Source organism: Ammospiza nelsoni, chromosome 15 (assembly GCF_027579445.1).
Source record: "Ammospiza nelsoni isolate bAmmNel1 chromosome 15, bAmmNel1.pri, whole genome shotgun sequence".
Lineage (NCBI taxonomy): Eukaryota > Metazoa > Chordata > Aves > Passeriformes > Passerellidae > Ammospiza > Ammospiza nelsoni.
Genome location: NC_080647.1, coordinates 14,761,886 through 14,787,600, shown reverse-complemented (window position 1 = coordinate 14,787,600; position 25,715 = coordinate 14,761,886). Strand labels below are relative to the sequence as shown.

The 25,715-nt window shown below is 43.3% G+C and overlaps 1 protein-coding gene across 1 annotated transcript in view; it reads left to right on the top strand.

The window, feature by feature from the left end:
• HTR2C (5-hydroxytryptamine receptor 2C) overlaps nucleotides 1-25,453 on the top strand; it is a 75,305-nt gene extending 49,852 nt beyond the window's left edge. Inside the window, exons 3-4 of the mRNA XM_059483019.1 lie at nucleotides 12,457-12,657; nucleotides 23,671-25,453. Coding sequence (XP_059339002.1) covers nucleotides 12,457-12,657; nucleotides 23,671-24,503 — 1,034 coding nt within the window. The 3' untranslated portion in view covers nucleotides 24,504-25,453. The remainder of the gene's footprint in view (nucleotides 1-12,456; nucleotides 12,658-23,670) is intronic.
• The last annotated feature ends 262 nt before the right edge of the window (nucleotides 25,454-25,715 follow it).

The window sequence follows — 25,715 nt, the reverse complement described above, 5'->3', positions numbered from 1 at the left end:
AGTCCTTGAAATATAACTTTTACACCATACTTTATCTACTTTCCATAATGATTTTTCCTCGATTTTCTAGTCCATATTGGGATAGGTGCCTCTTGTACTTTGGGAAAAGCTAATTGTTCTATAGCACTAATATTATTCATTTGTGTTTGTGAAGTTTTAGACAACAATTAGAATTTTAGAATCATGGAATATCCTATGAGTTGGAAAGGACCCTCAAGGTTGATTGAGTCCACCTCCTGGCCTTGTATGGGAAACCCCAAAAATCCCACCATGTGCCTGAGAGCATTGTTCCAAACGAGATCTCTCAGGCTTGGGGCTGTGTTCACTTCCCTGGGCAGCCCCTTCCAGTGCCCAACCACCCTCCAGGTGAAGAATCTTGTCCTAATTTCCATCCTAACCCTGCCCTGATGGCTTCAGGCCATTCCTTGGGTCCTGTCTCTGGTCACCAGAGAAGGGATCAGTGTCTGCCTCTCCTCCTCCCTTTATGAGGAACTGAAGACCCCAGTGAGGTCTGTCCTCAGTCTCCTCTTCTTGTGGCACCCAGAGCTGTCCCCAGCTCAAGGTGAGAGCAGAGTGGGACAGTCCCCTCCCTTGACTGGCTGGCAATGCTGTGCCTGATGAACAGCACCTATTTTATTATGTTTAGCTAGATTATTATGTTAACACATTATTTTATTATTGTAGTTATCACTGGGTTTGATTTGTAATCAAGTGCAAGATTACACAGTAATAATAGTATAACCATGATAATAAAATAATGTTGCACTTGATTACAAAGCAAAAACAAGACTATCAAAACCCCCAATGGTATAACTTAACTAAATATAATTTCTTTAATTTCCTTTACCACCTCATGAGACCACTATAATTTTCTGGGTAATAGTATTCTTTTTAATATATCAGTACACCCACGCTTCATTTATCCATGTTAAATTAAACTTCTACTTCATGTGAATGGACTCACAATAGGTCCACAATTTCTGCAAAACTCAGAGCTCTGAGTTCAGCTGCACCCAGAGGGTGGTCACAGGTTAATTTGCACTTTCTCTGGTGTTACCCATGGGGAATAGGGTCCACATGCCAAAACATTGCTATGGGAAATGGGATCACTTGTCCTGAACTGCAGTTTTCAGCAGATTTTTTTTTTAATTTTCTCAGGATTCAAAACTGGGTATTTGCATCATTTGTGAGAGAGAGACAGAAAGGCAGGCAGGACTGGTGTTGCTGCCTGTTTGTTTCCTTTTTGGCTGAGGATGCCACCTGAATTTCAGGATGTGAGGATGGAGGTACATGTGATAGCTTAGTCTGAAGTGTTTCTAAACCTTTGGATCTGTGAGAAAAGCTGTGCTGAGTTGACTCTTATGTGTCCTCATCCAACAGTTTGACAACAAGTGGGCATATAATGGGCTGTAAGCACTGCAGTAGGAAAACACCATAACCTCAGGTTAAATCACATCCAACTTCTTTTATAACCGACTGAGAGAAATGAGCAGTTTTAGCTAGTAACAAGGTGTGCACAAAATGCTCACAATCATGGAAATCCTCAGTGTCAAATTACGTGGTTATACCAGTTGGACTGTGACAGTAAATGACAAATCTGCTGCTGGGAGTAAAGGGATGATTTAAAATGATGTTTCATCAGGCTGGTTGGGGTGTAACAGCTCTTCTGGGAGGGCATGGGATGAGAAGAGTTGCAGGGGCCCTGTTTTCATTCCCAGACAGCTTTCCCAGACCCCAGGGAATGCTTTGGATGCTTGGGTGCTTGTGACAGGGTGACCTGCTCTGTTCACAGCAAGGGGCTTGGGACAAGCCAGCCTTATCTGAGCATCATATCATATCATATCATATCATATGCTAGTCTGAATGGAGACTCCTACAGGAGGGCCAGCAGCTGAGCCCCCTCTTACCTGTGGCTCTGGTGCTCCTGGGCTGAACATGGAATTATCCTGCAGGCCTTGGCAGGTGCAAAGGGAGGCACTGCCACATGCCAAGTGAGGGCTGCAGGCCTTCTTCCCTCCAAGGCTTGATGCAGAGACATCCCCAGGCCATGATTCTGCCCACACACCCCATCATGAGCCTTTAATGTTGGTAATTTTTGCTACCACAGAGGTGGGGGTTTGCAGCAGGAGCTCTCTGCTGTCTCTGCCCATGTCCTGTGGGTGTCTGTCCAGGAAAGCCTCCTGTGCTGCTGAGAGAAATGAGCTCCCTGGCAGGATCACCAGCCAATAAAGCTTTCAGACCCTGTCTCCTTGTGGAAAATTATTTTCAGGCCTGTGAAAGAAGCCTCCAGGGTTTCAATGGTGTGGCAAAATAAGGAAACATTTAAGAATTATGGGAAAATGGGGAAGAAGTGGAGAAGGACTGCTAGGTAACTGATGTTAACTTCAGACTTCGAAACATTGTGCTAGAAGATAAGGGCTACTGAAATAATATTTTTCAAGTATTGTTCAAGATTTGAGACAAGATCAAGTAGTTAAATTATGGTGGCACTTGTTTGCTTCCTCTCATTTCTACATCTTATTCTTCAGTTAGAAGACAGTTATCAGCAAAATTCCCTAAGTTTTCATCTGGGCCACACCACACATCAGGAATCCTCATGGATAACTGTGCATTTCTGGGTGCAAACTGGGCATATTTTGTGTACATGCATGGTTCAGCAGGTTATTGCTATAGAGTACAGAACTGATAGCAATACAGGCATTTTCTAGATTGCTGTTAGAGTTCTTTAATTAAATGTCTGTCTCTTGCTTACACACAGGATGAATTGTCCTCCACTCCTGTTTCAGGGAATGCCCATGATCCTTCCTTGTGCTGCCTTTTAATTGGGGCAGGTTGCACCTGCACAGATTTCTCTGCTGAGCTGGTGCATGGTGATCAACAGACTCCCAGAGAAGTGACACTTGCTCATATGCTCACACACTTCCTTGGGATTAGTGCACATGGAACAGTGTTCATTAGCAAATGAGCTATCATTATTATTATTATTCCCTTGGGAGAGCCCCTGAAGGTGCTGTTCCCAGTGTGCTGAGCTCCAGCCTGACATTTCTGCTGTAATGAAAATTGTATTCTTGGTTAGGAGGGGTCTGGGAACAGCGGCAGGAAGGCTTTGCAAGTGGGAGATGATGCCTCAGGTTTCAGCTTTTATATTTTTCAGATTCTGTGCTGCTTTAGTGTTTACTTCTGAGCTTCCTATTAGGGGGTAGTGAGCTCTCTTCACAGAGTAGGGAGACAAAACAATTCCTGCTCCAGCTGGGGACCAAGGCCAAATTATCAAAATTTCAGACCCAAGAGTACAAACAACATGGACTGAAGAGAGAAAAACAAGAAGGATGGGACTTTATAACCTAAAGCTGGAATTGGACAATTAACACCAATATGCAAATGCAGCAGAACTTATAAAAATGAGAGACCCCATGACTTTGGTTGTCCATTTTGTGACCATTTTGGTTCATCTTGGGTGTAGCCCTGGCTGGGCTCTTATGCTGCCCAAGGTGGATCCATTGAGGTCTTTTAATAAATCTCTACTTTATTTAACTCCCTCTAGCCTCTGTTCTAGGTCAGCCTTCACAAGACATCAGAGGTGTGCACCCAAGGGATGCAGTGACAGCAGGACAGTAGATGGCACTAAGGGTGAGGACCAGAATTTCTTGGCTTCTGAGCAACCCCCAAGTAATTGCTTTTGGCAGTGGCTGCTGTGGAACACACTCACACTGGCATTCCTAGCTGTATAATCACTTAGAATCAGAGATGGAGGAATCAGCTTCCTTGGAGGACACTAAATGTGGCATGTGTTTTGCAAATCCTGAGAAACACCAAGAATGAAAATTATTATCTCTAAGCACGACCAAAATATGGCTTCTTTCCTTTGGCTGCAGTGGTTTCTTGCCAGCATCAGTCTCACCAACTGCTTGTACTGGCTTTTGACCTCATCAGACAGCAAACTGTGCCTCCCACTGGCATGAAGTGCAGCAGAGCATTAACCCACTGTCCCTAGTGGCAAAGCTGATTCACTGAACTCCTTCAATATCCCTAAATTCCCCAAAGCTCTTGAGTGTGGGTTACACTCTGCTTAGGTGCAGGGCTGCACTGAATGGGGGCAGAACAAGGATCACATCCTGGGCACATCAAGCAGCCTGCAGCAAGAGGGAGGCAAAATCACTGACGCTTTTCAAACAGCAGATCTCACTTCATGCTCTATAGCCCAAGACGTAGGTAAAAAATACTGAGTGGGCATGGCAGGTAGAGCAGACCAAACATCTGCATCCTATGCTCAAAGCCAGCACTGCTAGTTTGCAGTACAAAGTTTGCAGTGAGTATGCAAATTCTTATCAAATTTGTCATCTTCCTGGAAGATTTAATAAAAATGTTAGCTAGTAAAAGATGACAGATCTATGTTCTCTGAATAAGGAACCCTTCATATCCAAGGAATATTTTATCTGTTACTGATATCAGGTATTTTATCATGATTTGGAAGCCAGTTTGTCCAGCTGCATTGTCAGGAGGGAGCCCGAGCTGAGAAGGAGGATTAATCCCATGTAGGCTCCCAGGCAGCTGTCAGCATAGCACAGACATCTGAGTTGCCACTGGGTTATGCTGAAATAAAACCAAATACCTAAAAAATTTCTTCTTTATGGTTTTGTGTCCTTTCCCTAGCCCTAGAGGCAGTCCTAGGATTGAGGCAGAGTTGAAAAACTTGATTTGGTATTAGGAACTCTGAGTTCAAGCAGATGGCTTCTGCTCAGCAGACAGCTGTAATTGAATAATGCCACATCATTTTCAGTTCTGAATTTTAGTTTCCTCAGATGATCTGTAAGCTTTGGCAGCTATTTCTTATGATAATGAATCTTTCTCAATTTCATCAGAACCGAGGAAAACCACCTGTTACTGACACATGTTTGTGCACTTTGTAATGAGATGGATTATTTGAAAATATTTATATTCTCATGTTTAGAAGGTATTTGTGTGAGGTCTGTGTTTGCTTGTGGGCTTACTTACAGTGTGGTGTTCATCCAACTGTTGCTTTATTGCATGTTTAAATAACAGGTGAAGGCTGATCTATGAGCTGCATGAAGGTAATTGAAGGAGAGGATGCTCTCCTGATGCTGTGCTGACATACAGAACATCAGTGGATAGAAAATGTTTACTGTTATGGATATTTTATTAGGCAGTGGTTCCATTGAGATCAATTACTGCGAAAAACATGTCGCTCAGAAATGTGTGAAGAGATCACTGCTCTTTTGGAGTTAAAAGGCTGTAAGGAACTCTTTACATGAACTTGCTGAAACAATTCAATTAATTGTGCCATTGCTCTGTTAACTGTCCATATCACTCAATACAAAAATTCCAGATGCAGCTACAGATGCTTCAACTGTGAGCAGAGAACAGCACTGAGCCTCGAAATTTATCCTCTGGCTTCAAACATAATTTTAGTCTCTGCCAATAAATGAAAAAATTAATATAACACATGGAGTTATGGAATGACAAATCACACCAGAATAATTTTATATTTCCATAAGAGAAGAGATGCTGACATTGGGATGAAAACAATATTCACTAGCTTTGCTTCTTAGCAAACATCCCATTTTATTAACAGGATTGTTCCAAGTATAGTATATGGAAAACTGGCTCCTTGCATTTACAATAGTACTTAAATGGTATTCAAGCAACCTTTCCCTATCTCAGATAATTATATCTGTTCTAGCTTTAATTTTCCTTCTTTCTTACACGTCCTGTCAAGACTGCAAGTCATTGCAATACTGGATAGAAAGAAAAATATACCAGCTAAAATTCTTGTAACAGCATGTGAGTGCAATTGTTTAATTTGCAATAAAATACAGTCCCATCAATTAATCACTGTAACTTGTGAGACAAGAACCAAAATATCTTTGGAGGCCCATTCATCTCCTCTGGAGTTTCCCTCAGTAGTGAGGGGTTTCCAGAGGAGATCATGCTGCTCCATGCCCATTTCCATGCTGACAGCTCCAGGAGCTGTAAAACAAACAGCTCAGGGGAAAAGCAAAGCTCAGGAAGAGTGTCACAGCCCAGCTGGATGTGAGCAGTGGCACAGATCCAAATAAATCCCTAGTTAGTGTGGTGTTGCACTATGGCAAAGCAGCATCCCCTACTCCCAGATGTTCAAGCCAAGCGTGGGATGCCAGCAGTGTCTCCCTGGACACTGATCCCATCACCTGCTTTTCTTGCTTGGTGGTCTCTCCATTCCCTTGGCCATCCCATCATCTGAGAGCCCATCCTCTGCTCAGCACCTGTGACAGTGGTCACAGGGGTTCTTGGATGAGGAAAGAAATGAGAACACTGACTCCATGTTTCAGAAGGCTTGATTTATTATTTTATGATATATATATTACATTATAACTATACTAAAAGAACAGAAGGAAAAGCTTCATCTCAGAAGGCTAGCTAAGCTAAGAATAGAATAGAAAAGAATGATAACCAAGACAGCTGGCTCGGACAGAGAGAGAGAGCCAGCTCTGCCGTGACTGGTCACTAAATCCAAACATCCACACGAGACCAATCACAGATGCACCTGTGGCATTCCACAGCAGCAGATAACCATTGTTTACATTTTGTTCCTGAGGCCTCACAGCTTCTCAGGAAGAAAGAATCCTAAGAAAGGATTTTCATAAAAAAATGTCTGCGACAAGCGCCCCTTGGGACATTCAAGCCTTTTTGAACTTGCAGCACTGAAGAACAGAATCCTTCTGCTAAAAGTCACCATCATTCTTTGTGTGTAGGTTATGTCCCTGTGCTTGACTGTGCTGGAGCATGTGATGTTTAGGGGATCCAGATGGCCTTAGGACAGCCTTCTTTTGCTCTAGGAAAATGCAGACTATAAACTTAAAGATAAACATGATTTCTCATGTAACTTGATGCCCAGGAGTTGGATATATTGGAAAAACTTTAAATTCCACTCTATTGATGATGAAATCAAAAGGATTGGCAGTGCTGCCCTTGAGATGAGCTGTTGCTTTAGCCAGGAGGCTGCATGTCCCTGAGCCCCTCTCTGGACAGTATAAACACTGATGGCTGTGGGGGACCAAGCAAAATGTTCTGTACTTCTTGGGCACGATGGAGATTTTCTGCACCCTTGGGTGTGTGACTCTCAGAGGGATATGGATGTCTCTGAGTCATTTGTCTATGTAAATTTGAGGAAAACAAACTAGCAGAGAAGAGATAACGTAGTTTTACACTTCCTGGTGTGGTATTTCAGACTTAGAAATGCTTTACTTCCTAGATAAGAGAGAGAGAAGAGAATAATTTAAATTCTTTCATTCCCTTGGGAATAATGCAATGCAATAATGTTAAAACTGGATGTAATTGTTTTCTATTTTTGTAAAGCCTGTGGCAGCTATGAACCTTTAAAGTGAACACTGGAAAGTCTGGTTTGTACAAATTTCTTCAGTTGCATCAACGGTGCAGCGGGGTAAGAAGCAGTGGGAAAGTGTGAACTTTATTCTACAAACCACAACAGTGGCTTTCCCTGGGATGTGTGAAAGAATCTTCAAAAGCAGCAAAACCCCTCAGAAAGTGACAGGTTTGGGGTCTGTCCTGGGCTGCTGTTTGCATTGTCTGCTGCTGCAAGGGAACCCAAGTGAGGGCTGTCATTGCTTGGGGCACTCTGCTCCTTTTGGAATTCCCTGGGAGTTTTCTGAGGCATCTCCTGGATCTTTCTGCTGATCTTCCCCAGGGTCAGAGCACTCTGCAGAGCAGTGCGTCAGTGAATGGCCCGAGCCAGACCTGTGGCAGCTGCAGGATGATAAAGGTGCTTCAAGCTCACTGTGTTGCCTTTTTAACTGCTGGGAGGTTCTGCTTTGTACTGGGATTTATTTACTAAAACTGCTGCCTGTCTTCATTTAATTCCTTAAAGTAGTTAAAAGTGAATCGTAAATACAGTAAATATCAGAAGCCTAAAATGAGGAAAATTACACATATTTTAGTTTTTAGCCAACCCAATGAACATTTTAGAAAAGGATTTCGAACACATAAGCATCTTTAGTACTTATTTTGCACGTGTTAGCTCTGTTTCTTTTTTATAAATAGTATATATGGTCTGCATATATGTCAAATGTCATAATGAGACAAAATATATAGTTTTTATTCCTGTATCATTTTGAAGGATACTTTTTTATCCATTTTTCCATCCCAATAGATACAAGGCACTGGCTAAACACAACAAATGTTAGCTGAAACTTTTTCCAAATTCCTGTTCACGGCTGGAAAAGGAATGATTCATGCAGATTGCTGTGAGTTTCTCATGAAAAACTCTTGAAGATACAGAGATAAATTTTACAGAGTTCTTCACTTCATTGTTGTGTAAGCAGGTATTTTGTTGCTGTTATTCCAGATTTGTCCTAGGTGTTATACTAGATTTTCCCAGGAGATATCCTGGAGCAGATTGTAGAAGTACTGAACATGTACAAGAAACAGACATTTTTTCTTTTTCTGTACAACCATTCTCCTACGATCTGGAGTAATTTTGTTTTACCATTTGACTTAATTAATTTTGCTTCCATTTGCTGTGTTTTGGATTGTTCAGTCACCTCCTTCTTCAGTAGCTGGTAATTCTGACTCTCATGCACTGAACAATGCCAATAGCCGTGCTAAGCAACTCTTTTTACCCATATGCATAAAGCTCTGACAAAAGTGACTCAGTTTCATAGCTGCCATCTTTCTTGATGAAAAACACAAAAAATGTAAGGAACTCTTATCTGACAGCAAATTAACTCCACACAGAGATGGTCTGTGACTATGCCAAAATGGCTTTGAGTTTCTTTGTTTTTCTGCCAGCAGTCTGTGCTCATCTCAGCTCTTCAGTGACACGCAGGAACTGTGGTTTGCTTTTTCCTCCTGGGGCAGGAGATGAAATCCACCTGGGAACCATGACTCCTGGTTAAGTATGAGTGTTTGTCCCATGTGTGCTGTGAGGAACCACATCAACCACAGATGCCAGGAGATGGCAATATGCTGCAGAAGTTTCCTTCCTGCAAGGATTTTTGCATGCTGGTTCTATTCTGATCAGAACCAGAGGCTAGCACTGACCTCAAAGTAATATCACTGCAATAGTTTTCTGTACACTTTTCTCTGCTAATTTGGCCAGTGTCAATTTCAACACCCACAAAATATCTGGAGGCAAAAAAAATTTGTGGTTTGATTACATGCTGTGTAAAGAAATACCAACTTCTGTTTTGATCTGCTGCATTCATCTAATTCCCTTCAGCACTCTCCTGTCTACCTATCGACACTTGTCTACCTGCCAGTGCATTAAATATATGATTTTAAGGGCTCAGATTAATTCAAGGTACAAAAATCAGTGTTTGTTACAAAGAATTTGTTTTTTTGCTTATGCAAGTATTTAGAACTGTTTCTTTCTTGGAGCCAAATTTGGACTGAGATGAATATTTTTCACTGGAAATGCAATTACTATATCTTAGAGGTGCTGGGGTCTAAGAATTCATTTCACTCAGTCATCTGCTCTTCTAAATATAGGGTAATTGCTATTCTTTTTAAATGAAATAAGAGAAAAAAGAACAAATTAGAGAAATGTTACCCTCTGTAATTAGAGTGTTTCTGAGGATAAAATTGTTTTAAAGGTATGACATCGTTAACAGACTTTTTTTAATCCTTGTTTGCATCTTGGCACAGTCACAGGGCACATTTCCTATGTTTTGTACATTTATTCAAAACAGAATTAGAATAAAGCTGTTTTTCTTTTTTTACAAATTACTGGCTTTGTAGTCTGTGTAGGTGTCTTTCAAAGGCACGCACCATGCTTACTTAAAAATACTTACATTTCGAGCTAGAATATATATTATGCCCTTCCAATTGAGCTACTGTGATGTGTTACAAGCTGCCATTCTACAAATTTCCAGAGTGACATTTTGTTATTGCAGATGATTTTAGGAAACTTCCTGAGACAGTAAAATGTCTACTCGTGCCTGTTCAGCTGGAAGTGTAATAGAGTGCTCTGGGAGGGGAAGGACTAACAGGATTTGGCATTAGGAGAACTCCCATCTCACTTTTTATCCTCAAAAGCATCGTGCCAGTTTGCCTGGGCAGTTTTGAGGGCAGCATGGCTTGGGTGTGTTGGTGTCTGTGGTTCCTCAGGGCCAGGGCTGGCAGCAGGTGATGTCTGCTGTCCCCACACTGGGATGTGTGCTAGTGCACTTCAGCAGCAGAGGCTGTTCAGGGGGGAAATAAGCCACTGGAAGTGTTTGGATAGCTTGAAGGAAGAGGCAAGGGAGGCTGTTCATCATTCAGTAATGCTGGAAAGGTGGTTGCTGTAGAAACCTCTTGCAGGTCTAGCAAATGTCAGCCATCAGACTGTGCCCGCTGCAGCAGCGCGGCTCAGCCCGAGAGGCTCCCACGCACAGGAAGCCTGGAGGCTGGCTGGCTTTTTCTGGAGACACTGGGGGTTTCCTGGCCATCTGCCTGGTGTGGGGAGTAGCCATCAGTGTCACTGTTCCCTCTGCAGAGGCTGCTGCACAGCCATGATCACGCTGCCCAAGCTCCCAGGGACGGCTCTCTCCATCAGGGAGCACTCAGGGCTTTGTGCTCCTGGTTCATCCCAGCCTGAGCACAAAGCTGGCTCTGGCAGCTCAGAGGAGCACTGAGGGGTAAAGTGTGATGGATGTGCTTTGGTGTGTGTTGGCAGCGAGAGCCTGGGGCTGTGCAGGGAGCACAGCTCCCACTTGTGGGATTTCTGACTTGTTCTTCCTCAGAGCATTCACTGAGGCATCGCCCAGCAAATCCAAGGTGTGCTTGGCTGCAGCTCTGAGCTCAATTGCAGGCTGATGGCAATGATGTCCTCAGCTATAACAAAGTGTGAAGTGAGCAAGAGGCAGAGAATTTGATCCTAGTGTTATAAAGGAGCTGAGTCATATTTAATCAAGCTCTATTCATTTGTACAGCAGAGGTGCCTTTTAAAGTAAAGATGGAGGTGCATTTTAAAGTAAAGATGCTCCAGCCACAAAGTGCTTTACTTAGTTCCCTTTGACAGGAACCTCTCAAATGCTTGCTGCTGTGGATTTCAGTCCACTCCCAGTCCATTTAATAGACATGGTGCACACTCCCTGAAATGAGTGGCTTATCTCCCCAGAGCTGAGGTCTGGCTGTGTGGGTTTGCTGAGTACTTAGCACTTCATCTGCTTGTTTCCCACTGGTAAAATGAGCTAATGTGTCCATCTCGTTCTGCTGTGCTCTTTGTGAAAGGTTCCTCGGCTTCTCTGGGACATTTATAATAATTTACTCTGGTTCAGTTAATCTTAGGTTTCTGCATGAAGGTATCCTGGGTCTCTCTTGGCTGGGTAATTTGTTTCAAACTATGATTTCTGACACTAATGTTTCATCCTTTCCATTTGAGATCAGTAGGATGGAGCTGCACCATTCTTAATATAACATTGATTCTACTGAGTGATGATTCTGATCCTTGGGGTAAACTTCAAGATTGCTTTAGACATTCATGTTCTGAATGAAGACACAAGAATATCTCATTATTCAATTATTATGAAGTCTCTCATGTTTTCAGCTGCTATAGATAGTCTTGATTTGTTTTGGTAAGAAGCCCAGAGCTTGGCAGGACATGTTATTGATCTCACACAATCCATTCTGGACACTGACATGGGGATATCATTCACAAATCAATTTTCTCTGAGCTTTGATTTAAGTATCAGTGGCCTTTGAGGATCTTTCTGGGTCACTTCAGCACTGAGTAAACTGTTTAATAAGTGCCGGCATCCAAATGAGCTGTGTACCAGCTGCAGTCAGATGTGGCTATTGAGTTTGTTCTTTTTTCTAACATAGTTTCTGTAAAGAATAACACCCCACTCTACCTTCAGAACAGTTTTTGAACTCCAGCCACTCAGTCCCAGCTGCTCTTTAAGGAGGCAAGTATTCCTTTGATATCAAGGCACACTGCCTGGGGAGAAAAGGTGAAGTAGTGTCATTTAGCTATGTGTTAGACTGTGCACAAAAACTGTCTGCTACCTTTCTCCTCAGCAGACAGAAACTGAGACTGATATGTCAAGGAAGTTTTAGAAAGGATCTGAGTCAAGTTAATGCCAAAAAGTTCTTTGCAATCCATGAAAACAATGTGATGAGTGAGTTATAAAGGAATGTAATATATGATTTTGTAAAGATATGGAAGAAAGGTTAAGAGTGGGAAACAGTGCAAAAATGGCCACTTGCAGGCACTGCCTTTTAGTTACTGGTCACAGAAACCACATGTGTGGGAACTGGCTATGGGTTTATGGAGTGTCCAGAGCCAGGAACTTCCCATAGACAAGTCCCATGAGAGGTTTCCTGTGTACCCCTCATGCACGTGCCCCTTACTGGTGTCACAGACCTAAAATATCCCAACAGTTCCTCAGAAATGATGGCCTAGCTTCCCAAATCACTTCCTTTCCTTTTTTTCCTTTCATTTCTTTTCTCTCTATGTTTCAGATTATGCTTGGCCTTTGCCTAAACAGTTGTGCCCTATATGGATTTCCCTAGATGTGCTCTTTTCAACTGCATCTATTATGCATCTCTGTGCCATCTCTCTTGATCGGTACGTAGCAATTCGCAATCCCATTGAGCACAGCCGCTTCAATTCCCGCACCAAGGCCATTATGAAAATTGCTGCAGTTTGGACCATATCCATAGGTAAGCAACGTGGCTCTTGACTGTGTCTGAATGAATGATAGTGTTACTCCAATTTTCATTTAGGATTTATTTTTTTTTAAAGAGGATACTCAAATTAATTTACCTGGCCTGCATGCCTGAGTACAATAACTGGAAATGGAAGCCTTTCCTTGCAGCTGGTGGGAGCAGTCATTTTTCAGAGCACCACTGCTGCTGTGTCCCTGTCAAATGTGCTGATAACAGCAATACCAGGACAAGTGGTGCTGTAAAACTGCAGTGTAAACAGAGCAGCAAACAGCATTAGCACAGCCCGGCACGGGGAGCGCGGCCAGCTCAGAGCGCACGGTCGCTGCAGTGGAGCTCTCTCGAGGCCTGGTGATGGTCTGAGTGGAGCTGCACAGGGTTGGAGGCAGGCTGTCAGCCAGGTATTGACTGCTCCTGCTCAGCCCTTATAGCCTGGGCTGCTCCCTGCCACAGCTGGGCTGCTGCTGGTACTGAGCTAGCAAGTTTGAAGGTAAATGAGGAGTAGGCGTAACAGAAGACACGTTTGTATCACTTTGATAAAGCACAATAAATAAAGCAGCAGTAAAATAGGGAAGAAGACACAAAATGATGGCAAAATGACTCTAATACTGAGAATTTTGTGAAGAAATTTTGTTTTGTAGAACTCTTTAAATGTGCTTTAAAAAAGAGACATTTGAGGGCAGGGGCAGAATTGTATGACCACTTCCATTTGCTGTGTTGCCTTTTGTGCTTGTTTAAAATGCAGTCTTACAGAGATTTAACATTTCATTTCTGTTTTATGAAGTGGTTTTTGCTTTCAGTGCTGTACTGCAAGGAAAAGCATGTTCCAGGTATTTGAATTTCTCCCGAGTTTTTGCCTGCTTTAGAAGTGGAATATGATTCTGGATGTCTGGGTGCCACAGGGGCTGATTTTGAAGAAGCTTGACTTGGGAAAAGGCTATGAGAAAAAACAAAAAATTATAAAATAGGGAAAATATACTTTCTCTCCTCATTAATATAACAAGAATAGCTATTAGAAACAAATTTTCATGTGTCACAGGCCTGCTCCATTTCCCCTGGTAATATAATCCACAGTGAAATTGGATTTGGTTTAATCAATTAACTTAGGATTTTTTTGAAATTACTATTATTTTAAACTCTCTGTGCTCTCTACTTGACATGGGAAAGAAAGCTACTGAATTCAATACATAAGCAGTCACATGAGGACAAGTTCACATGGGCTTGGTTTGCACAGGCTCAGAGTCAGCACAGAATTTGTGCTCCACGTTGCACTGGAATGCAGAGGGAGAGCTGACAGACACCCCCCCAGGCTGAGATGTATAAATCACATTGCAAAATCTGGGCAATAAAACTGTTCTGCTTGCATTTTTGGAGCTAACTGGCAGATTTCTGCCTGTGCTGCCTTAGATGTTGCTGGCGTATCCTTAGAAATTTTGGCTAGTGCTGAAGTGGCTGCCTGCACCAGTGCCTTGAGGAGCAAATTGTGGTTTGGACTTGGGTCCAAGGGATAAAGTAGCTACTTCATGCATGGTTCACTGATTCAGCAGACTGGTAAGGAAATCTGGTGCCTGACCAAGCAGTAAAGACACAGGCCAGTCTCTTCATGGAGTTGTTTGGTGACGATTGGGCTCATGATGATGGAAAATAGGAAAACTGTGACCTCTGCTGCACCCCAAGGGAGGTGGCTGTACTGCTGTACAGTGCAAACACCTCACCCCTACCCAGCTTCCTCAGGAGATATTTAACCTCTCTGCATTGGATAGGATCTCAAACAGGTGAAAGAATGAAGCTTAGGAGACACAGCTTGGAAAGGAGATGAAACAGCACTTTTCCACAAGGCACATGGTTTGTCAGCCCTCCATAAGGCAATGGCTGTTGCAGCTGTTCCCCAGCAGCCCAAAGTCTTTAGGAAGAAGCTGTGAGCAGCTGCTCTGTGGGATTTCTGTGGTGCACAGAGCTTTGGGGGGGCTGCCCTGGGCAGCACTTCCCTCCCAGGTGCAGCTGTGCCTGTGTGCCCTCCTGTGTTGGGATCACAGCTGGGAGCACGTGCAGCACATCTGGGCTTTATGTTCAGTTTATTCTCTTTGATGCAGCTACTGCTGGCCCAGGAGAGCCTTTTCTTGCATTCATTTTTTTGAAGATACAGGCAGAATCCATTCTCCCCAGACAGTCTGTTCAGGGCACTGAAATGCTGTTAGATTTCCTCTCCAGTGCATATGATACCCTTTTACTTGGGCTTTCTGCAGTAGGGTGCATTAAATGGAGAAAGAAAAGTACTTTTGGTATGTATCTAGTTCATTTTAGCATAACTATTTGTACTTCATAAATGAATTTAGAGATGTGGCAGACAAGGGAAAAAACTGAGCATGGAATGAAAGAGAACTCAAAGTGTATTGTTGCTGTTTTCTGGTTCTTAACTGCCTTACCCTGGAAAGGCCTGGTGAAATCCTGTGCTTATTTCAGGAGGATGAAATAGGTTAAATGAATTCATCCTCACTTTGGTGTTAAGTCTCACAAAAGAATTTGGGCATTTCTGTTTGTGATTAAGCTTCAAATTCAAAGCAGTGCTCAAGTGCAGGCTGGTCAGTTTGCAATTCCTAAATCCTGCTTCAGATGAAGAAACTTTTAAATGCATTCCAGTCAAAGAATCCTGAATTCAGTTTCTGAATCAGAATTCAAAATAAGAAGTAAAAAGCATGTAATTTATCTTAATTCAGTAGCTTTGCATTCCATTTTTCTGAAGTATTAATGCTGACAGCAAAATATAAAAGTGGTTCTTTTGCTCATTGAGCTACAAATTTGTCAAGGTGCACAAGCCTAAACTTATGATTAGGTTTTAAAGTAGGGGAACATAACAGAGTCCTCCTGTCTCTTGACAATTTCTTTGTGAATAGGTCTTTTCCAAAGTTCTCTTTGTTCTAGATAAAAGTACATCACAGACAATTGTCCTGTGCTTTAGCAAACATAACTTAGCAAGATTTTTGTAGTCAGTTAGAGGAAAAGTGGCTGTGAAGGGCTGGGCTTGTAAAAATTAGTTTTGTGGTAGATAGCACTGTGCTGAGGCTGGAAAATAAAACACAGGCAACAGAAATATGCTCACAATTGAAAATGAAAATCAATTTTAGGTGTGAGCCTGCTGGCAGAGTCTTGGTATTGTTTCAAGATTTCAGACTTTGTGTAGTTTCAAAGTTTTCACCAGTAACTTGGGGACTTGGCCATCTCACAGCCTCCTCTGCCCTGCTGTGAGGAGGTGAGTGGAGTCCCCATGCAGGGATCAGCAGTGGTGAGGAGCAGCCAAACCCTGGGAGCACACGGGGTCATACAGGAGAAAGTGTTCATTGGGTAACATTAAAATAAACAAAATATCCCTCTGAAAATCTGAATGAAAGCACTTCACTGATGTGGAGGTACACACACATTGCTTCTGATATGAAAATAACTGAAACATTTTAATTCTTCAGTTCCTTGTGACCCAAATATATGTTAAAAGGCTTCTCCTCTGCTTCCTGGGGTGTTCAAGGTTTGGTCATTTGCTATAGAGAACTGAAATTACACATGCTGCCAATTTTCCAGCTCACAGTTTCACATCCTCACAAGCAGTGTAACTTCAATTTAGTTCATAAGTGACCAAGATAGGGCTGTCCTTTAAATTTTGCTCTGTGTCAGTGCCATAGGCAGATGCCACAAACTGTGTGTGTGTGTCTGTGTGTGTGTGTGTGTGCATGTTTGAAAACTTTTTCATTCTTTCTCTGACTCATTAATGAGATTATCATTTTGATGTCAGGGAGGTACCTGAGGTTTGTGTGTATGATAAACCATTCAGGTTTAAAAATGAAATTTTAATCCCCATTCAACTTTCATAGTGCTTCATTGTTTTATTTAGGAGATCTATTTATAGAAATATGGAAGAATATGAAAAGTATAAATGTGTGTTGTGAGGATCAGTACACACTCATCTCAGCCTAAGTGAACTTACATCTAACAGCTTTTTGTTTCTGCCCTGAGTGTTTGTGTCTCTCAGGGGCTGAGCAGCCTCATGCTTGCAAGCTGCTCTAATGATGTCCTTCAAGAGCCTCCAGGTACCAGCTGAGCCTTCTCCTCTCTCACTGGAGACAATCCTGGAGTGGCACCACTGATCCAAAAGGAATTGTGCTCCCCTAGGGCAGGGGGATGTGCTGAGGGCAGGTGGTGCATGGAGACAAAGGGGGCCTGGAACAGCTCTCAGAGCTCCCTGGGGTCACAGCTCCAGAGCACATGCAGGGTTCTGGTTTGCATTTCTGCCCATCAGTGTCTCTGGGGCCAGGGGCAGCCCAGCAAGGCATTTCCATGGCTCCTGTGCTGGTGGGATGTGTTTGCTCCTGGCACCCTTTGCTCTGTGCTGGGCTGGAGCTGCTCCTGGCAGATCATGCTTTAGGACAAGACCAAAACCCCAGGAATTTCTTTGCAGGCTTCAGGTTAGCACAAACCTCTGGACAGATTTCATGGGAAAAGGGCAAACCACTGCTGATAAAGAAGACAGCCCATGGAAGGTCAAAAATATGTTCATCTGGGATTTTGCTCAAACCTTTCCCACTAAGCAGGCAGGCTCTGTGGCTCATCACTTCGACACAAGGAAGCAGTGCTGAAACCACTGTTACTGGCAAAGCAGAGATTAGATGATCACCCTCCATTTCCTGGAAAAACATACACATTCCTGACTATGAGCACTGCCTGAACAGAAGGCCAGCAACCACATATATTGCTGGGAAAATAGTTGAATGCCTAAGGGAGCTTAATATCTCTCCAGATCTGGGAGATTTAAAATACACTGTATTAATGTGCTTTAATTTTTTTTTTTTTTGCCTTTTTCTATTTGACATTGAATGTCTGACAGGGTATGTTTGAATAAAATTCTTCTCTTGAGAACAGGGATTGTAGTTCAGCCTGTAGGCAGAGGAGCTGCAGTGATGCTGATCTGGTAATTTTTGTTTGCCTCACCAGAGGTGGCATTAGCATTGCAAGCTGGGCTGCAGGTTGCCTCCTGTGGAGCAGTAGAGGTGGCTTCTGCTCACAAAACTTTTTCAGACCTGCCTTCTGGTCATGGGTGAGACTGAAATATTTGCTTTATGACACTAAGGTGTCATCTGCCTGTTTCCCACTTGTTTGAGTTGTCTACAAAGTTATTTTATCTATAGACATTTTTTTGATTGAGTGCTTGTTCCATGACTCCCAAGAGGGTCATTGATCTCCCCAGCACAGTACCAAGAGTTATCAAGGTGAGGAAGAACATATTGGCTGGTAACAAGCTGAATTCAGAGCAAGGGAAGTACCTTGGGATTCCAGGTGATTTCAGGGTGCTTGGATTGGTTTGACCTTGTCACTGGATGTCAGTGAAAGGTTTTGCCTGGGACAGCAGCAGATGGTGACAGTATGTGAAGAATTTGGACAGAAATTAGACTGAGCATCCCACCAGGTCTGTTCCCATGAGCAAGGGGGATGCTGATGTTTGTGTCTCAGGTTCTGCTCCTGAGCATCAGTCCAGGACTGCCTGGGGCAGCTCAGCCCTGGCAGGGCTCTGGTGTGAGCAGGATCCCCATCACCCTCCTTCAAATGCACAGTCAGAAACTGTGCAAACCAACAGAAGTCATTTAGCAAGATAGAAGGGCAAGTGCGAAAGTAATTTATTTCTTCTGTCTTATACTGTTGTTTGCTGGTTTTCCATCTGGCTCAGGTTGCTCAGTGCTCTCCCAAGGTTTGAGAAAAGGTCAGCAGCTCATCCAGGCACAGCCACTAATGGCTTTCATCTGTTTGCTGTGGGCAGGGAGATCCTTCAGAGTTCATCCCCCCTTTTATCTTTGGCTTTCAACCAATACAAGGCTGGCACAATTGTTTTATTGGAATGGTCAGATAAAACTGGAGCTAATCCAGCCCTGAAGGGGCATTGTTGCAATATTAGTACATGAAAGGCAGTGCAGTTAGTCTGCTGAAATATGGGGACAATATGGAATTCTAGTGATTTTGAACACTTCAGAAGCCAACATTCTTCAATTTTCCTCTGAAAAGCTTTGGTTTCTAAACCCACTGTCTTTTCCTGCACACTGCAGGAGGCTGCTGGCTGGTGGGGTTTGCTTCTTGCTGTCTGAATGAGAGAAATGTGCAGGAACTTTGTGAGACAGTTAAGGAACCAAACAGATTTGTTTTAGTTTAAATATGAGGTTTATTTTCACATATGTTTGTTTAAATATGAGGTTAAAGATGTAGATTTGAACATGTAGTGTTCAGCAGTGGTCTTGTTTTTACACTGGTGTATTTGTGGCAGCCACAGACTTGTTTGGCACACAGCTCTCTCTTTGTTATTTCCTTTTCAATTATCTGTAGATGTCAGGAGAGTGGCAGTGAGGTGCAAAGAGCTTTTCCCATGGACACAGCAGACTTTGAATTCAGTGCTGACCCCAGGAGAGGTGGTCCCTGGCCTTCCCAAGCTCACATAGCTGCAGCAAAATGTGACCACTCTTGTATTCAACCTGAGAATTCCACACATGGAAAGTCAGAGTAAACCCATATGCCTCTGTTTTCTTTAGTTAGGGAGTTGTCCTTGGAGAAAATGTGTTCATGTAGAAGAGTGGAAACTCTTGCCTTTTTTAGTGGAAATAGCCATCAAAGACACAGTTATTCAGTAATCTCTGTAATCTCTGTCAGGCTCCTGGGCTTTCACTGAAGAAAACAAGGTATTAAACACAAAAAATAAATTGTTTTTCATTTAAGTCAAAGTATCTGTGAACATAAATTTGGACTTTTTAGCCAAGTTTTTCTCTAGTAAATATTTAATAAATCTGTATTTGTAGTCGTTTGGGTTTTGTTTTATTAATTTAAAATCTGTGAAGAGCATCTGTTACTCTGTGCCCACAGTATCATCTCAGCCCCATTTGGTGAACATTTCTACTGGCTTAAGGACATCTTTAAAGCTGACAGGCAGCAGTTAGGACAACATTTGTAATTGGATTTGTAATCCAGAGGATCCTTCTCTCTGTGGCCTCCTGCTGCTCTGACAAACAAGTTAAAGGAGGAAAAAAATCCCACTCACCTTCTCTGCTGTGGTGTAAAGGGATGTCCTGCTCAAGCTGCTGCCTGGCAGAAGGATGCCCAGAGCAGGGACATGGTTCTTGGCTTACTGGCTGGTAGTGGCTGGTAGTGTCTTCTTGGTGGGGCAAATCAGCTGTGCCAGGCACTGCTCAGGCTTCAAACAACAGGACCAGGTTTGCTCTGAGGAGCACTGTAATGTGCAGCACTTAAACCTTGCAAGTTTTAGGAGCAGCATTGCCTGTTTTGGGGAATTTGCTGCCACCTTAGTTAGAAAGGGTTATTTGACACAACTGGAAAATGCCTCTGAGGCTGGAGACTTGGGCTCACTACATCAGCCTGATGTGTGTCAGGGAGAAGCTCAGGAAATGCTCTGCACTGGGGCTCAGGGGGCTGCACTGACAATGGGCTGTGGACAGCAGGCAGCTTCAGAGCCTCTGGCCTGATTGGACACTCACCCTCCTGCACTGCTGTGGGGTTTGGTATTCTCTGACCACCTCAGTTCCTAAATTATGGACAGGTAAATCTGCATTGTTAATGCTGTGGATTGCTTGAGTCAGGTGGAGCTGGATGCCTTCTCTGCACTTGTTCAAAGGGCAGAACTCAAGTCAGGCAGGCATCCATGTTCATCCACATCCAGGAGCCTTGGGAATGCTCAGGGGTGATCAAGGCACCCCTGCTGAAACAGGGCCAGGCTGTGAGCTGTTGTGCAAGCAGGTATTAGTGCATTTAGGATGGTGGTAGCAGTGATTTGCAGTAATCCCCATGAAGGAACCTCCTCTGAAGTGTCTGAGACCTTTCACACTTCTCACTGTGAGTCAGTCCCTGTGCCCAAGGTGGGTACAGAATCGGTTCCCTTTCAGACTCAATTGTGCAGTGGATTGGTGATAAATCATGTATTAAAGACAAGTTTCAAAGGAGAGGTGTGAGGTGAAGGAAGGCATTAGAGATGAGGGTAGTGCTGCCCCCTGAGCAGTGCTGAATCCAGCTCACAGCTGAATCAAAGCATGTGGCCAGCTCACCTGAGGGCATCTTTCTTCCTACTGCTCTTAATGAGGGGATTTTACCAGACTGGAAGAAAGTGCAAATAAAGACTTAGTGCTCTCTTTCTTCTGTGCATTCTCAGTTTGAAATCTCACTTTCTTATCTGAGAGGTGAGAGATACTTTTCCATTTTTCCACTTTTCCAGCAGCTGCCCCCTCATTCCCTGTCATTAAGGCTGAGCTATCTCATGCTCATGCAGAGTTTTAGGCTGCCATCAGTGCTCTTGATTTGTTTATCCATCATAACCCAGAACTAGGTTATTCTTCCCAAATGTACCTTATGTGTGCCACATTAATGTCAGTTTATGTGTGAACATTTCCCAAAACCTCATCTCATTTCCCTTGGCTAAAGCAATAACACCAACTTAAATGATGACTACTTCATGAATGAACTTTCATTCATTTTGGAGTTTCATTTCAAAGGTTAGGTGTTACAGAGGGCACTAAAGCATAAAGTTATACATGCAAATATAACTCCAGTGTAATGCCATGGACCTAATTTAGATTTCTTCTTTGTGTAGAGAGTGCTCAGTCTAACTTCCACCCTCTCCCAAATGTCTGTGGTTTGATGGAGCCAAGGCATTAGGATGATGTCTAATGATGGGTTTCTGAGGTGAAGGTTATTGCAGTGGCAGGGAATTGGCACAAGGAAGATAGCAGGTAACATATCAGAAAGGAGGCAGCTGCTTTGCCAAAGGTGAACTCATGAGCATTGGCATGTAGAGGGAAGGAAGAGCAAATCCTGGAACTAGTACTAAGCTAAGAAAACACATGCTACAGTCACAGAAGGCATTTATCATCCTTAATTTTCAGAAGAAATTCCATCACTTGATTACTGCCAAATGGTAATTTTCTGGTAATGACAAATTGCAGATGAATTCCCCAGAATCCTGAAAAACACTTCGCTGGAGTAGTAAAAATGCCCCGGTTAATCTCTTAAGCATGTAATTCTTCCTGTTAAGAAATTTAGAGTCCCACAGGATTAGCTTTTTGAACCTGTGATGTTCACAGCAACTCCAAAAAATCAATTCAGACGCAACAGTGGCCTCAGTGTTGTTATTTCTTGGGTGGAAGAGCTCAAGCAGGGCATGGCCAGTCACAGACACACAGACCACTGAGCAGTGGTGCTCCATGGCAGCCAGGTGCCCAGAGGGGAGCACAGAATTCACTCTGTTGCTCTCTAGCTGCTCAGGTGTGCAGGGCTTTTTTGTTTCTTTAAAAGGGCAAAAAACAACTTAAATAAAGAAAGATAATCAAAGGCACAGAATGAATTTGGCATGAGGAGAGAGAGTGAATTGAATGGCATCCTTCAGCTCCAAAAGAAAAGTCAGACAGGAGAGATGATAACAGGTCTATAAAATCATTTAGAAGGTGGAAAAGGTGACCAGATAGTGATTATTCACTGTTTCTCACAGTACACGTACAGAGGGGAGTCAAAGGAAATTATCAGGCAGCAAATTTAAATGAGCAAGAAGCACTTGGTTGAGATGAAAAACAGGGAGATTGAGGAACTGAATGCCACTGAGTATTGTGGAGTTAGAAATTAGATGAAGGATTCATAAGATTTATCATGAAGATAAATCTCTCAAAGGTTATTTTAAAAATGAGATCTGGATGCAAATTCTTGCTTTGGAATTTTCTAAGGTATAATGCTTACAGCTGCCCCATTTTGTACCCATTTTGTACCATGGCCCTAAACTTCTGGTACTTGCCAAAGATATGAGACAGGACTAGATGAACCCATGATACTTTAACTAGATCTGGCCCACCATGTGTTTTCTGTGCACACAGGTTGTGGCATTCCAAAATATGTTGTTGCTTCTGGAAGGTTTTGGGTCCGTCCTGATGTGGGACTGAGCTTCACAGATCAAGGGATGAAGTTTGGATCTCAGTACATGTGAAAAATATTTGAGTGATGTCTTGCAGATACCACTTTCTGTTTGCACTGAGATTGTGTACGACTCTCCTGAGATCCAGAACTTTGCTTCCATGTGTCTGTGATGCCATGAAAAAGTGGCTCTTTTTCTGTCAGGGTTATTTTAATTACTGTAAGAATCTTGCTCTTGAATCTTCATAGCTGTAGTGCTTTCATAATTTGAACATTTTTCTCTTTAAAATTTGATCCTTTCTACCCTATGACAGTGATTTCAATCTACCACCCTCAAACTGGTGGGTATGGAGTGGTCAGCTGGAACACAGCAGAGTGGTGACTGCCTTTCCTACACCCACAAATTCCAATTAATGCTAGAAAAGTAGGAGTTAGGCTGCACTCACTGAGTCAGCTGTGGAGCACAGCAAAGCTGCTGCTGTTCCTGGAGGAGGGTGTCCTACCCTGGAGCTGTGTTCCCAGGAGTGTTGTTGGATGCTTCCCTTTCACCTGGAAGCAGTAACTGTGACAGTGTTCACAGGGGCCAGAGGATGAGGGAAGAGACGAGGCTCTGACTCCATGTTTCAGAAGGCTTGGTTTATTATTTCATGATATATATTATATTAAAACTGTACTAAAAGAATAGAAGAAAGGATTTCATCAGAAGGCTAGCTAAGAATAGAAAAAGAAAGAAAAAGAAAGAACAAAGGCTTCTGTCTCGGACAGAGAGTCTGAGCCAGCTGACTGTGATTGGCCATTAATTAGAAACAACCACATGAGACCAATCACAGATGCACCTGTTGCATTCCACAGCAGCAGATAACCATTGTTTACATTTTGTTCCTGAGGCCTCCCAGATTCTCAGGAGGAAAAATCCTAAGGAAAGGATTTTTCATAAAAGACGTCTGTGACACAGTAACTTCTCTTCCAAGCAGCTTTAGGCAGTGGGCTGAATGCATGCAGGACCTGCATTGTCTCTGCTGCCTCTTTGGAGCCCGGTCTCCAAGGGTAACAATCTCATTTTTGGTTTCATTTTCCTAGGGATATCCATGCCTATTCCGGTCATTGGTTTGCAGGATGACTCCCGGGTGTTTGTAAACGGGACCTGCGTCCTGAATGATGAGAACTTCGTCCTCATTGGATCCTTCATGGCGTTTTTCATCCCCCTCATCATCATGGTGATCACGTATTGCCTGACTGTCCAGGTGCTGCAGAGACAGGCCACGGTGTTCATGTGTGGAGAGGTGCCCAAGCAGAGGAGGAGCAGCGTGAACTGCCTCAAGAAGGAAAACAACACAGAGAACATTTCAATGCTTCACAATCACGAGGGGGCCTCCCACTTGAACTCCCCTGTCAATAAGGAGGCAGTGCTGTTTCGGAAAGGAACGATGCAGTCCATCAACAACGAGCGAAGAGCCTCCAAGGTCCTGGGCATCGTCTTCTTTCTGTTCCTCATCATGTGGTGCCCGTTTTTCATCACTAATGTCATGTCTGTGCTTTGCAAGGAAGCCTGTGACAAAGACCTGTTGAGTGAGCTGCTGGACGTGTTTGTTTGGGTGGGGTACGTGTGCTCCGGGGTCAATCCCCTGGTGTACACCCTCTTCAACAAAACCTACCGCAGGGCTTTCTCCAACTACATCCGCTGCCAGTACAGGCCTGGCAAAAAATCAGCCCTGAGGCAGAACCAGTGTCTGAACGTGACCTCAACAGCTTTGTATGGGAAAGACCTGACTTTAACCAGTTATAGAAATGGCAATGAGTTCAATAGCATGGAACTGGATGAAGCTGAGGAGGGCCTCGAGATGCAACCAGGGACTTCAGAGCTCTCCATAAACAGCTGTAATGTTGTAAGTGAACGAGTGAGCTGTGTGTAAAAGTGACTCTCACAGACCTTTGCTACGGGGTAACTGTAGCCAAAATATATTGTGTAAAAATGTAAGTGTTGGTCAAAGGACTATGTAAATATTGCATTCTGAACAAAGCTTTTGTTTTTTTTAAAGAGAAAAAAGAATTGTCTTTCCAGTCCAGTACTTAAAGTAATATATATTAATATACTGCAGTGAAGTTTAAGGTTCTATATTTACTGTTAATACTAGATCAGAACTATTAGTTACTTTGCATATGTCATGGACAAAATGTTTGAATTCTTCTTCCAGTGCATGAACAAAAATGCTGAATATTTATCTCAGGTGGAATTTGCTGGAGTCCAGAATGGCACGTTAATAGTTATATATCAAATACATGCTATTAGACTTGGTCAGTAGAACTTTCTTTTTCAAGTTGACAGTAAATATATACTTTAAATCCTCACCCCTATTTGTGCCGTGTAAAGACTTTGCAGAAACCTGGCAGAGAGACATCACAACAGCGTAGTGGCCGTGCAGGCACCTGGCCAGACATGTCCTGTTAAGTGTAGTGGCTTCTGCCATGCTGGGTCAACCTTGCACTTCAAGGGACCTTTGTTAGATTCTGGCTCCCTCTCCAATCCCGCTGTTTTCTTTCTGTCCCTCAGGAGGCTCTGGCTCCCCTAAGAGAGGCAGGGGATGTGGTTTTGCAGTCCTGGCTGGGATCACTTGGGATGGAGAAGAAGTGTGAGAAGTAGAGTGATCCCGTTATCTAGTTCAAACATCCAGTAAATGGATGTTAAAAGGCCTAAAATTCATTAAAAACCCTCCTCTGGTCTTGCAGGTAACCATCAGCTGTGGGGTGGAGCAGGCTGTGTGGCCAGCTCTGCCTTCACAGACTGCTGGAGGACCAGGAGCTTTGGCCTGTCTGAAGAAAAGCACTCTGGCTTTGGAAGAGCCCAAATCTCTGCTCTTCTCACTCCTCACATCTAGATATTCTTTAGCTGTTTTGCCGTTTGCTTTTATTTTCCAGGCCAGTGCTGGTGACAGGACAGTGCTTTGGGCACAGAGCAGAAGGTTCTCTGTGTGTGGTGCTGGCCAGGGTCAGGCTGTGAGCAGCAGGATGTGCCTGCCTGGGGAGTGCTGGGACAGGAGTGAGAGAGGGTCCCTGCTCCTGCGTCAGGAGGGGCTGGGCAGAGCTGAACACAGCATGTGACTGGAATCATTTGCTGGTGACACTGT